This window comes from Adiantum capillus-veneris, chromosome 22 (assembly GCF_014529385.1).
Source record: "Adiantum capillus-veneris isolate H3 chromosome 22, ASM1452938v2, whole genome shotgun sequence".
NCBI classification, from domain to species: domain Eukaryota; kingdom Viridiplantae; phylum Streptophyta; class Polypodiopsida; order Polypodiales; family Pteridaceae; genus Adiantum; species Adiantum capillus-veneris.
In genome coordinates, this window is record NC_140952.1 from 26,559,888 (window position 1) to 26,572,413 (window position 12,526).

At 41.4% G+C, this 12,526-nt stretch overlaps 1 protein-coding gene across 2 annotated transcripts; it reads left to right on the top strand.

Moving 5' to 3' along the window:
- The first annotated feature begins 2,493 nt into the window (after positions 1 to 2,493).
- On the top strand, positions 2,494 to 8,891 carry LOC147429064 (heat shock protein 90-5, chloroplastic-like). Of its 2 annotated transcripts, none has more exons than XM_086494925.1 (20): positions 2,494 to 2,660; positions 3,345 to 3,629; positions 3,733 to 3,806; positions 3,901 to 4,026; positions 4,129 to 4,222; positions 4,368 to 4,454; positions 5,452 to 5,595; positions 5,684 to 5,800; positions 5,884 to 5,946; positions 6,038 to 6,106; positions 6,246 to 6,350; positions 6,450 to 6,584; positions 6,668 to 6,760; positions 6,857 to 6,934; positions 7,012 to 7,269; positions 7,349 to 7,451; positions 7,573 to 7,741; positions 7,847 to 7,955; positions 8,156 to 8,239; positions 8,377 to 8,891. In XM_086494925.1, the coding sequence occupies exons 1-20, from the start codon at positions 2,595 to 2,597 to the stop codon at positions 8,488 to 8,490; spliced, it is 2,373 nt and encodes a 790-aa protein (XP_086351051.1). In that variant the 5' UTR covers positions 2,494 to 2,594; the 3' UTR covers positions 8,491 to 8,891. The 2 variants fall into 2 exon arrangements, with proteins under 2 accessions (XP_086351051.1, XP_086351052.1); XM_086494926.1 differs by having other exon boundaries at positions 2,496 to 2,660; positions 3,348 to 3,629.
- The last annotated feature ends 3,635 nt before the right edge of the window (positions 8,892 to 12,526 follow it).

Here is a 12,526-nt window from a genome sequence, read left to right on the forward strand (position 1 = left end):
TTGAGTAGGTTGCAGATATCATCACGAAGGCCCTTGGAGCGGCAAAGGTACGACGGTTTCAAGCAATGCTTGGCATACGAGAGATGGCATCGAGCTTGAGGGGGAGTGTTGAGATGTCAAGCTCAACATGTATGACTCTTGGATGACTATCACTGACAGTCACTAGCACGCCTTGGTGGATATGCATATCTTTGCCAGTGATACTACAGTTGGACTACACTCAGCTGGTCTACCTACCGAAGTGATGGCACACTTATCTACTTATCTCACTCACTAGCGATTCATATTAGACCGTTGTATTAGTTCCCCTTTTATGTTGTATTTTTCCCTTATGTTTTGAAGACCTCTTATCTTGAGTTTGTGAAAAAAAAGAAGAAGTACAATCTTTTGCCTCTATCTTTGTGTATGTGTGTGTGTGTGCGCGCGCGCGCACGCGCAAGAGCTCAAGCTCTCTCCTTCTCTATCTCTTGACATACAAGACAAGGTGGTGTGGGGCCTCGATGGTGAGCGGGTCAAGCAGGGTTTAGTGCTGTTGGCAACAAATGGGTGGCCGAGATTAAATCTTGGTAGAGTTCGACGATGGTGCTATGGTGGGGCCCAATGGTGACAAAAGATAGGATGAAACTGGAAAGCAACACACAGAGTGGGCAAAGCTTTGTATGATGACGCGACAATAGCTTCGTAAGGCCGCTATGCACGGGCTAATGTTATGGCAATGTGGCTTCAAAATTTGATGGCTACAACATCGATTAGTCTCGAGTCTCAACTCTCTGCTCTTTGATGAGACCACGTTGCAGGTTTTATAATGAGGCAACATTTTTGGAGCTCAATAAAGCTCCAGTCCCACTAAAAACACTTTTCAAGTGTATTGAAACTTGAAAATTCAAAGGACTCGTTTTGGCTTTTAGGCCACACACAGGCACACTCATAAACTTAGACACATACACCTAAACAAAGACAGTGAGCACATAATTAACAATCTTACCAAGCATAAAAAGTGACGATTTAATGAAAACATTGGTGCTTGGTGCTTGGGCCAAATGGAGCATAGACCGGTGCGTTCGAAAGCTTCCAAGTGGCTCTACACACTCATATACATTCTAGTTTTTAATTTATCCTCTCAATCAAGGTAATGTGGCTTGAGAAAAAGCAAAAAGGCAAAAATCAATGCAAAATGTAAAAATCAATGCAAAATGTAAAAATGCAAAAATCAATGCAAAATGTAAAAATGCAAAAATCAATGTAATCAAGCAAGAAAATGTAAAATGTAAGGAAATTGATTACAACCACAACAGCAAGGAGAAACTCGAGTGATCTAGCGGGGGATTGATGCTCCTAATGCTCAATCTCCTCGAATGTCTTGGTAGTGGCCCAAAGGTCTTTAGCCTTTGCACATATCCAATGACATTCAAATTGATTAAGCTCTATAGATGCATTCTAATGCTAATTCTAACCTACTAGGATCATTTAAAGGTGATTAGGAAGTGCTAATCACACACCATGCTCTGATACCATTTGTTGGGCTATGGTGGATACACCATTGTGGCATTCATGGTTGCACCATAGCCTATAGATAATTAGGAAAATAACTTGCTTGACTGATTGAAATTAGAGAGTGGTTACAAGCTTTGGGTATTGGCCATATATAGGCTCAATTTGGAGAAGTGCAATCAATTGTTGGATGGATATGCACCACAAGTGGAAATGACAAGGGTAATGTGAACTACCACAAGTGGCATGTGGCCATCAAGTGTGTAGCACGTGTGTGGGGAATGAATAGCATGTGTGAGGCTTCGTAGGTTCCATAAGAAAATTGTGACTATGCACTTGATTGGTGCATGCTTTGCTTTTAGGGAGTGCTTTCACTATGAGTGCTAAGGCTTACCCCAACACCACACGCCCACCACGATCCGCCAATTCTACTTTTGCCTCCCGCACCCACTCCATGTCAAAAGATTTTCCATGAAAAATACAAATGTTGCGAAGCACAATATAAGTTGCTACAAAATTTGGCACATAGCGTAGATTCACGTCACATCTTTTTAACAGAATGCGAAACCTTTCAACATTCCAAAAGCTCTCTCAACTGGTATCCTTATACTCAATTGTATGAAATTCCATTAGTAGTTGAGATGTGGCAATCCTTCCTTGCACCCTTTCAAGGGTACTACCATGTATGGTCGTGTCGGATAAGTGCAATTGCCAACAAGACAATAGTTGCCTAGTTCCCCTCTTGCACATCTTTGCACTTCTAGTGAAATTCAAGGAGTCATGCATTGATCGGACCCATCCAACATCAAAATTCCATACTGAACAATTAGCGACAATGGTTTCTCAAGGGGAGTTGGCCTAGTGATAAAGGTGAGGACTATGGTTCAACCCCTGACACATACGAACGCAATCACGTAAAACTAGTCGAAGTGAAACTTCAAACGGCCTTAAAAAAAAGAAGAAAAAAAGACTGCAATGGTGGTCTTTACTCTTCCTTGTTTTCGTGGCAAAAACCCTAAAGAGGAACCATAAGGGTTCGGGGTTTATGGTGGGTAGTCTCCTTGTGCGCTGAGAACTTTGTGGGGTCGTGCAGCAGCAAAACCATGGCTCGCCATCCTCTCCGCTTCGTCCCTACTCTTCTGCGACCTCTCGCCAGCTCGCAATCCAAGGTATTATACCCTCTTACTCGAACCACCGCACCTGCGTGCGCACGCACACGTCCCCACCCACAGACACACAGAAGCTCAGAGAAATGGGGCCTTGAATAATCGCACATGCATGCTCTCTCTCTCTCTCTCTCTCTCTCTCTCTCTGTAGAGGTTGAGTCCAGTTTGTGATGCTCAAGGTTGTGCCTTATTGTAATCAGAGAGATTTTGGCCTTTGCCCATACCTTTTTAAAGCCGTCTAGTGCTAGATTGAATCGTACAAAAGGCTGTAAATGCGGTTGTTGACAACATGCTGTTGTCCGCTGACTTTGTCTGTTTCTGCACCCATCAACCCCAAAACTATGTTCTTGTTTTAACTGTGTCAGAGACCTCAAATTTTGAGGTGCTCAACTCAGTTGTCTTAGGGGGTGCTAGTGCACCAGATGAGAACGTCGAATGTTATTTTTGTTACTTTGCATCCATGTCTAGCCTCAATTTGTGATTGTGTACCTTGCTTGTATCACTTTGATCGATGACCTCTCATGCATTATTGCTCGTAGGGTGTAGTACGAAGGTAATCCACATTGCCTTCTCAATGCTTGCATACAATGCCACCAATCGTGTTACTGAAATTCTCTCACAGAAAATGTTAAGAGCCGTTTTCTGTGATGGTTCATCCATTAACAGCTGTGCCATTGCTTGTATCAGCAGGTTCTTGGAAGCATAGAGGGTGGTGCAAGGGCCTTGCATAGTGTGTCCCCAAGTTTATTCAATAATGTGTGTACATCAAGGCCTTTGTACTTAACTGCCTCTAGGCCTCACTTGAATAGGAGTGTGAGAAATGAGACAACTGGAACAGCAGCAACAGATGTGGCTGCAAGTGCTACAGCACAAGCATCTCCACCAACTGCTGCAGTGGCTGATAATGTGGACTCGAAAATGGAGGCAGCTTCCTCTCAACCTGTTGGTGAGACACATTCTTACCAGGCTGAGGTGCGATCTCTACTAATGAGTATGCAACATGTTCTTTGGTTGGTTATTGTAATTGATTATTTGGTTGTGTTTCTATTGAACGTCGAGTCTCTTTGTACATCAGGTCAGTAGATTGCTGGACCTCATTGTTCACAGCCTATATAGTCACAAGGAAGTATTCTTACGAGAGCTAGTAAGGTTTGTCAAGGTTTTTGAACAATCCATCTTTATGATTTCTGTTCCATCAGGACATGGCTGTTTATGCTTAATCTTGTGATGTATTTAATTGCAGCAATGCAAATGATGCATTGGATAAGCTTCGGTTCCTTAGTGTGACTGAGCCGCAACTATTGGGTTCAAATCCCGAGTTATCCGTTAAGATCAGGGCTAACACTGAAAAAGGGGTTCTTGTGATAACGTAAGTTTCCTGCTCCAGCAGTTGAGGTCCTTTGACGGTGATTAATGCCTATTGTGTATCAGGTGAACTTTTCTTATATGTAACTACCTGACCATTTATCAGAGATTCTGGTATTGGAATGACAAAAGATGAACTCATCAAAAGTTTGGGGACCATTGCACAAAGTGGCACAGCCAATTTTGTGAAAGCTCTAAAGGTACACTTTACTTCTTGCTTGTGCTGTTTGGTGAAAGGGGTTAGTTGGAGATTAAGAACATTTATATGGAATGGTGTTGATAGGACATTGCAGTGGCATAGCCAACTTTTGTGCCTCCCTAAACATTCGTTTTTCGGTGAAACAGGAGAATAAAGATTCACTGGCGGGAGATAATAATCTCATTGGAAGATTCGGTGTTGGCTTTTACTCAGCGTTCCTAGTTTCTGACAAGGTAACTGGATTGTCTATTCCACTCGTAATGCTTTATGCTGGTATGCATTTTTTAAGCTTAGCATGCTGGTTTTTGGTCTGTCTGGCTGACAGTCTTGTCAGCCTTGCTTGTCATAGACTGCTAGACTTAGATGGCATATGTAATATCTTGTTCTGGCTATAATCTGAACTCCTAAGGTTTGCACTTTGTCCAGAACACAGAATTGAGAGCCTGATGTGAGCATAAAGTGAACTTTGTTTCTGAGTCGGAGAGGTTTCTCTCTACTCTGGTTTGAATGTCTCTTGCGTCTCTGTACGACTGACAGAAGCTTAGCATGCAGACCTGCACGTAATACGTCCTAAACCTACTGTAACATACTATTGATTTATAGTGACGATTTAAGTGTGATATGTCAGAGCATTGATTTCATATACATGAAGCTTGAAGTTTCAGGTATTGAATGCACATAAGGACGAAAAGAAGATTTTACAAAAGGGTTTCTCGATTGACTTCTTGCTTCTGTGCTGAAAAAGTTTTCCTAACAGTATCAAACTATGAGTGCCTGCTGAACTTTTTAAAGTGTTTCTATGGCTGACGTGGCCTCTTTTGGATGAAAACCCCCCCTTTTTATTGTCCCCTCAGAGAATCTGGGTTTTAATGGAGTAAGGGTTTCCTTGCAGAGTTTTACAGGCTTTACTTTTCCTGATATGGCTGCCTTTATTGTGGGTCTGGCTTTTTATCAGTCTTGCTTTTTGGACTCTGTTGTCATGGTCTAAACTGTGGGCCCATGGGTTACGCTCAACCTATGTTGATTTCATTAATGGATTCAGTATCTAGTGACCCAGTGACCCTTGAGTGTCCAAGAGGTCTGGCTTGTGCTGACTTGTATTCTGCATTGATTGCCGTTGTGGAGAAGAAAACCTAGATCATTGTTGCATTAATTTTGCAAGTCATTTAGGATGTATGATATGATCTATCACTTGGGAAGTTCCTCATATTGAAATAAAATTGATGGCAGGTAGCTGTCTCTACAAAGAGTCCCAAGTCCGACAAGCAGTATGTATGGGAGAGTGTAGCCGACAGCAGCTCTTTTGAGGTCAGAGAGGAGATGGATCCTGACTATTTAGTTCCCAGGGGTACCTCGGTTGTTCTGTATTTGAAGGTGAGGATTTTTATTTCTATTCTTAGGTTGGTTGCTTTCTTTTCTGTTGTATGCTAGTATGGGTTCATAATTTTTGAAATGGATGCAGAATGACATGAAGAAAGACTTTACAGATATGACAAAGATTCGAGACCTTGTGAAGAATTATTCACAGTTTCTCTCCTTTCCCATTTATGTAGGACAGGAGAGGACTCGTCAAGTTGAAGTAAGTTTTTTTTAAAGGGTTTAAATGGTGCTCTATACTGGTGTGTTAGTCTCAGCTCAGCTGAAATTCGGTTTGCTCTGTAGGTGAAAGATGAATCTGGGGCTCTGGAAGTTAAAGAGGGCGAAACCAAGGAGGGGGAAACCAAGGTGGAAGACTGATCTACCTCATGTTCACTGGGTTGAAGTTCCCATGTATTTCTATTTCTCATAATTGTGCTGATTCTGCTCCTGTTCTTAGGAAGAACCAAAGACAGTTACAGAAAAGTATTACACGTATGATGTGGTGAATGAAACAAAGCCAATTTGGGTAAGTTGTCACATTCACTTGTTGGTTTGTGCTGGTACTTGTATTGGCACTAGTCCTAGCTTACCGTTCCGATGTGGAAAACTTATGCTTTGTTTGCAGCTCTTCTAAATGCAAGAGGCTTATATAATTTTCTTTTCAGTTGCGCAGCCCTAGGGAAGTTCACAAGGAAGAGTATCATGCATTTTACAAGAAGACTTACAATGAGCATCTCGAACCCATGGCATACACTCACTTTAGCACTGAGGTATGATGCTGTTGTGAGCAGATTTTACTTGAGATTAATTTTGGTAAATGGCATGGTTATTCACACTTGCAGATATGTAACCTGGCCTAAGTTTTGCAGGGTGAAGTGGAATTTAAGAGTCTTATTTATGTGCCTGGGATGGCTCCTTTCGGATCAGAGGAAGCCGGCAGGATGAAAAACATAAAGCTTTATGTGAAAAGGGTTTTCATCTCTGATGATTTTAATGGGGAATTGGTGAGTTTTTACTAATAGAGCTGTGTAGCAGCAGCTTATGAAGACATCGATCAATGCTAACAGAGGCATGTTTCACATTCCAGTTCCCTCCGTATTTGAGCTTCATGAAGGGTGTTGTGGATTCCAATGATCTTCCATTAAATGTTTCTCGAGAGCTGCTTCAAGAGAGTCGCATTGTAAGCCATAGCTAGTCACCACCAGGAGGTTGTGATGTGTGTCACTGCTTGTGACATACGGTGGCGTAACTCTTATTTTTTCTTGTGTACCTTCAGGTAAGGTTGATGAAAAAAAGGCTGGCTAAGAAGTGTCTTGACTTGTTTGAAGCAATGGCTAATAGTAAGGATCCTGAGGTAATGTTATAGGCTCTTGCGCACACCTGCCTTTGTTGTGCATATGATTATGAACTGCTGTGCTGTGCTGTGAGCAGGATTATAGAAAGTTCTTCAGAAATTTTGGGAAGTATCTGAAATTTGGCTGCTCTCAAGAAGACATTCCCAACCAGAAACGTCTTGCCAATCTTCTGCGCTTCTACTCCTCAAAGCATCAAGATGAGATGACTAGTTTAAAGCAGTATGTTGCTGATATGAAGCCAGGGCAGAAAGCTATCTATTATTTTTCCTCTGAGTCTGTCAAGAGTGCAAGGAATGCCCCATTTTTGGAGCAGCTATATAACAAGGATCTTGAGGTTTCTGTTGTGTTTTGGGTTTCTCTCATTCTCTGGTAGTTGTATGGGCCTTAGTTCACATCTTACATGCTATTGGCAGGTTCTGTTCATGACAGAAACCCTTGACGAGGTTACTGCGACTCACCTGAAGTACTATGAAGGGAAAAAGTTTGTAGATGTGAGCAAAGAGACCTTCAATTTAGGTATGTTACTCTAACCCGGCGTAGAGAGTAAACTTGATATCTTTTGTTTTCATGAAGTCTATGTTAAGCTGCAATCATCAGGATTGGGTGCTAGAATTTTTGGTACGGTTTGGTTTGTCAGGTGATGATGAACAGCAGAAGCAGCTTGCTAATGAATTCAGTTTACTATGTAACTGGATGAAAAAGAAGATTGGTGATAAAATTGCTAAAGTGCAAGTTTCAAAGCGATTGAGCGCTTCTCCTGTCGTGCTTGTTTCTGGGAAGGATGGTTGGTCTGCTAATATGGAGAGGTATACATGTGCAATGTTATTGATGGTTGTGGGTTTTGAACTGTGCAAAGTTATTGATGGTCATGGGCTTTGAACTGATACTAAACTCTGAATACAACATTTCAGGGTGATGAGAGCTCAAAATCTTGGAGACACACCAGGTCTAAGAGAATTCATGTACTCAACACGGGTTTTAGAGATCAACCCTAACCATCCTGTCATTTTAGACTTGGATGTGAGTTAACAACTCTTGAATGATTTGTTTACTTGATATGATGACTTTAGCTGTCCTGTTGCTGTGGCCCTAGCTGTGATAATTGGTTCCAAACTATGCATCTGAAATTGTTTGATGTTTGTTCTCCTAAAACTAGTCTTAAATTTTCTGTTTTGACAATTGTGCTCTTAATTAATATTTGCTTTTGTGCTGGCCTGTAGGAGGCGCGGAAAACTGGGAGGCCAGGCAGCAAGGAGCAAGTGGACTTATTATATGAAACGGCATTAATGTCTAGTGGATTTGTTGTAAGTTACTTGTATTTGTTTGCAGTCAGGGAGATCTAATTATAGGAAAGATGTTTTTTTTTCTTTGTTTCTAAGCTTCAAGGTTAATAGAAAGTTGAAGAACAAAGTAGTGATTGCTGTGTTTATTTTGTCTTCAGCCCGAGGACCCTGCAGGGTTTGGATCAAAATTATATGAGTTGGTGGGTGCTTCATTAGCTCGAGAACGAAGCAGCCGGCCACCAGAAGCAGAGATTTTGGGGCACGCATCGTAGATGGTGACATTGGAGTGACATTGGAAAGTCAAGTTTGGTGTATGGCCTGCGAGTCGCGCTTCATGAAGTCCAGTATTGTGTTTGAACACAATGTCTAGTTTTTGTAGAGAGGATCTGTGAGTCTTCAGGGGTTAATTGGTGAGTCTTCTAAAGAGGAGGTCCAGGCTAGATTGGAGTAGTTTTCATTTAGCAATCCAGCCCTTGTTCACCACAGTTGTCACATACATAGATTCTATGTAGCTCTCTCAACGTGGTGGAATTGGAGTCACCATTTTTGATCTTTGTACGATGTACAATAAGCAGTATTTGGTGGTCTAGCAATCTGTAATTCTGATATGACCATATATAATGACTAAGTGTCTCAATTAATGAGTGCATTGCAATTAATGGATTTTATGTTCTATTATGTTTCATTGGTGGTACCTATTTTCCTCTTTGTTTGCATACTGAACCCGATGATTGTATAAGGTGGTAATTGAAAGTATGGTGACTGTGGGGAGTGTATCTATTTTGACCTGCCCCAAAGGGGTTAGGCCTTAGTGATGCAGAGTACCTTATTCTCTAAGATGTTACCTACAACTATTCAATGCGAACTTAAGTGGTGGTAAGTTAAGTATGGTGACTTTCTGTTCTGAGCTTGAACAGAGTTGGTGGTGTGCTGTGCTCTTTATCCTTAGCTTTCAATGTAATATATGCTTGTTTGTATCCGATTTGAATGTTTGTTTCTTTTAATTGGTAATGAAATGGTACTCTGCTTTTCTTGCTGATTCTCAAACTCTCCATGGGATTGGGTACTGCTGAATATGAGGATTTTATTGCAAAGGCAAGTCCCTGAGAAAGATCAATTTGGCTCAAGTATCTCATTTTAGCCATTTATCAGTCTTCTAATGATTGCAGCTCAAAAGGAAGGTATCTATGTGACAGTAGCAAGCAAAAATCTCTCTTAAGGTTTTTGCTTGTTTGCATGTGTAAAATTATGATATACCATCTTCCATGTTGGTTGGGTTTAAGTGCGATCGATAGTATGCTCTTGTCCTGGAAATTTGTGTTTCAGGAGGTATGTCTGCACGATTCTTGTAAATTCCCGTTGGTCGGAATCTTCTCAGGATTCCCCTTGCCTCTTCGTGTGCTCTTTCACAGCAAGGAGACCCCAGCCAGTAGGATGTGCGTTGAGATCATAGTTCTCTGCACCCAGTGTGATGGCAGCTGTGGGGTGACAGGAGGGAGGGGCCAGGCCTTCTGTTGAATTTTAGTTCTAGTGGATTAAAATAAAAGTGGAGTCAGGTATGTGCTCACATTTCAGAAAATGGCGACATAGGAAGAATCACGAGTATCACATAACAAAGGCAAAGGTGCATGAGGCAAGGATCAGCAAAAGCTCAGCAAAGGGGTGCAGTTGCATCCTCACCATCGTCAGCACCTCCGTGTTCTTCGTCATTGCGTGCGCCTCCTCCTGCCATCCCTCATCTGCGAGTATACTGCGTGCAGGAAGTGCGAGAGAGGGGCCCTTTCCAGTCAGCCTATTGTTCTTTTTTAATTCAAACAATTGAATATTTCGTCATTGTGGGGACAGGCCGAATGGTCAGCTCGTAGTGTGTAGAGTATACTTTTCCATCACCCGCGTTCGAACACTGCGCAGAAGTCTTTGAAAACTGCAGCAGGAAGGGGAGGAGCAAAAGGATCTTGTGAGATTTGGTGGATTATAATAACAGATCAACGAGTATGTGCCAATGAGTATGAGTGTAGACTTATAATAGTGGAATAGCTTGCCTTGCTTATGAAAGAAGGTTTTCAACACTTGTTTAACTGCAGCGAGTATTCAACACTCGTTTAATTGTTCACAGAGTACCAAACAGGAGTACTTGTTTATACATGCATATTTGTCATGAACACGAGGTTTTGAAGGTGTATGGGCACTTGCTCTTAATTGGAGGTTTAGACCATAGCTATTTGGAAACTCTCTCGAATAAAAACATTACTGTCAAAGCAACTCTTGAATTTTGCAAATGCATTCAACTGTTGCCTACTTTCAGACTTGCTAGTCTACTCCACTCGCGTGCTTCACAAAGGTTTGTCAAAGCTGATGATAGAGTAAGGGAGCCAGTTTAGAGACGAAATTTTTTGACCCCCAGGTTAGACACATCCACCCCCAATTTAGAGGCAAAAAATTTGGCATATTCTTAGAATCTTGTTTATGTGCCATGTTGTGATTTGTTGAAAAGTGTACCATTATGGGTCTCGGGTGTCTCTAATGCTTCAAAAAGCCTCAAAAGTTGAATTTTTTCAAATGGAGCATTCAAATAAAATCTAAAAAATATTGATTTTGGTATCATTTGATTCGCCTTTTCATGAGGAATCTGGAGCAATGCGTAAATATTTAAAATCCCCCAAAGAATATCACGTTTTCACAAAACACCTCTAAATTGGCTCCCTTACCCTAGCTATTTGCACATTTTTGGATACCCATTTTTGGTTCCAGAAAGGGCCTTTTAGTCTCATGTAGATTGCAATTGCAAAAGAGATTGAAACCTATCCCACCCTGGCTTGCCCCTATCTACCCCAATTTCAGACTTTAACAATTTCAGACTTCACCATCGCTTAAAGAGCTTCAGTCTTGCGCCAGACTTTGGCACCCCTTTTGCTGCTTCTACACTAGATTTTGGTGCACAATCAGGTTAGTTGTTGTTAGTGAGTAATAGCAAGATTCATGTCATTTGTACACTAGGTGCTACATGTTTGCTACTGTGGTACTATGGTGTTTTGATAGCATTTGAGAGTGCTTCTTTGTACGCTTTTGCGATCTGGTCAGTAACTACACCTTTCTCCAAATCAGTTTGCCACCGTGTTATTGATTTGCAAGTGTGTGAGTGTGTCCATATGGTTGGAAGCAACATTCAGTTGCACAGGGAGGCCTTGAGGAAGATGCCTACCTACAAGAAGTTTTGAACAAATTCTCACAATAATTCCCACATTGTAACTTACCTCAACATCATGAGCTTCTGTGAGGGAGGCACCGCATACCTAGCTAGGTACGATTGGGGGCAGGGGACCGCCGGCCCGCCCAATATGTAATGAAATTGGCCTATTTAATTTGAGAGTAGCGGAAATTACTTTTGAGAAATGACTGTGAGCATAGCGGGTGAACATAATTGAAGATAACAACATAAAATGTTTGCTGTATTTAGCACTTTATCATTGCCCCCAAGGTTCCAATTATAAGAGATCCATTATCCTTTTGATATGCTCCATGGCTCCTTTTGAATCCAAAGGCCCAAAGGGAACTAAGAAAACATGTATATAGTATATGTATTGAGCGTGACTATAGAAACTTTGATGATAGGTCCGCAGAATGGCAAAAATGCAACATTTTTGTACCTATTTTTTTTGCCCAAAAAAAATTAGTGAGGTAAATGCAACCATATGTTTTGGTCACCAACCCATTGAAGTCAACGGGGCATTTTATCTCATGTCCTACAAAAATCTCCACTCTTATTTATATGCAATCAACCGTAAGAAATTGCTGTTTTGGGCAAAATATAGCAATTAGTTAACTTGGCATGAACAATACTTTTGCAAGAGAGAGAATTTAGAGAACATGACAACAGTTGAGGACCGGATTTATGTGGAGCCGGTTCCCCCTCCAATAGGCATTTGTATTATGATTTCTCCCATTTAAGAGAGACTTGTTACAATACAATCTTTGTGTTCCTTGTGACCTAGGTGATGCAATGAAGATGGAAAGCTTCATGCATCACAAACATAACATAAACTTGAAGAAAGCTTTAACTATCCCAAGCCTCAGTCCCAAGACCTCAAACACCTTCGAAGGTGGAGAGAGCTAGCAGGGAATGAGGGTAGGGAAGAGGAAGAAGAAACATTTCGTAGGAGAAAGAATTAGTTCCTCACTTATCATAACTCTTGTTGCTAGCATACATAATAGCATAGTAATGAAGAAGAAGAAGATGGCAAGCTTAAGCATTGAAGCATGGCTCTTGGTTGGATTTGCACTCCATATCCAAGAGTGTTGGTGTAGGCT

Coding starts and splice junctions, on each gene's coding strand:
- LOC147429064 (XM_086494925.1), top strand. CDS start 2,595: ATGGCTCGCCATCCTCTCCGCTTCGTCCCTACTCTTCTGCGACCTCTC. Junction 6,585..6,667: donor ATGATTTTAATGGGGAATTG/GTGAGTTTTTAC, acceptor TTCACATTCCAG/TTCCCTCCGTATTTGAGCTT. Junction 7,452..7,572: donor CAAAGAGACCTTCAATTTAG/GTATGTTACTCT, acceptor TTGGTTTGTCAG/GTGATGATGAACAGCAGAAG.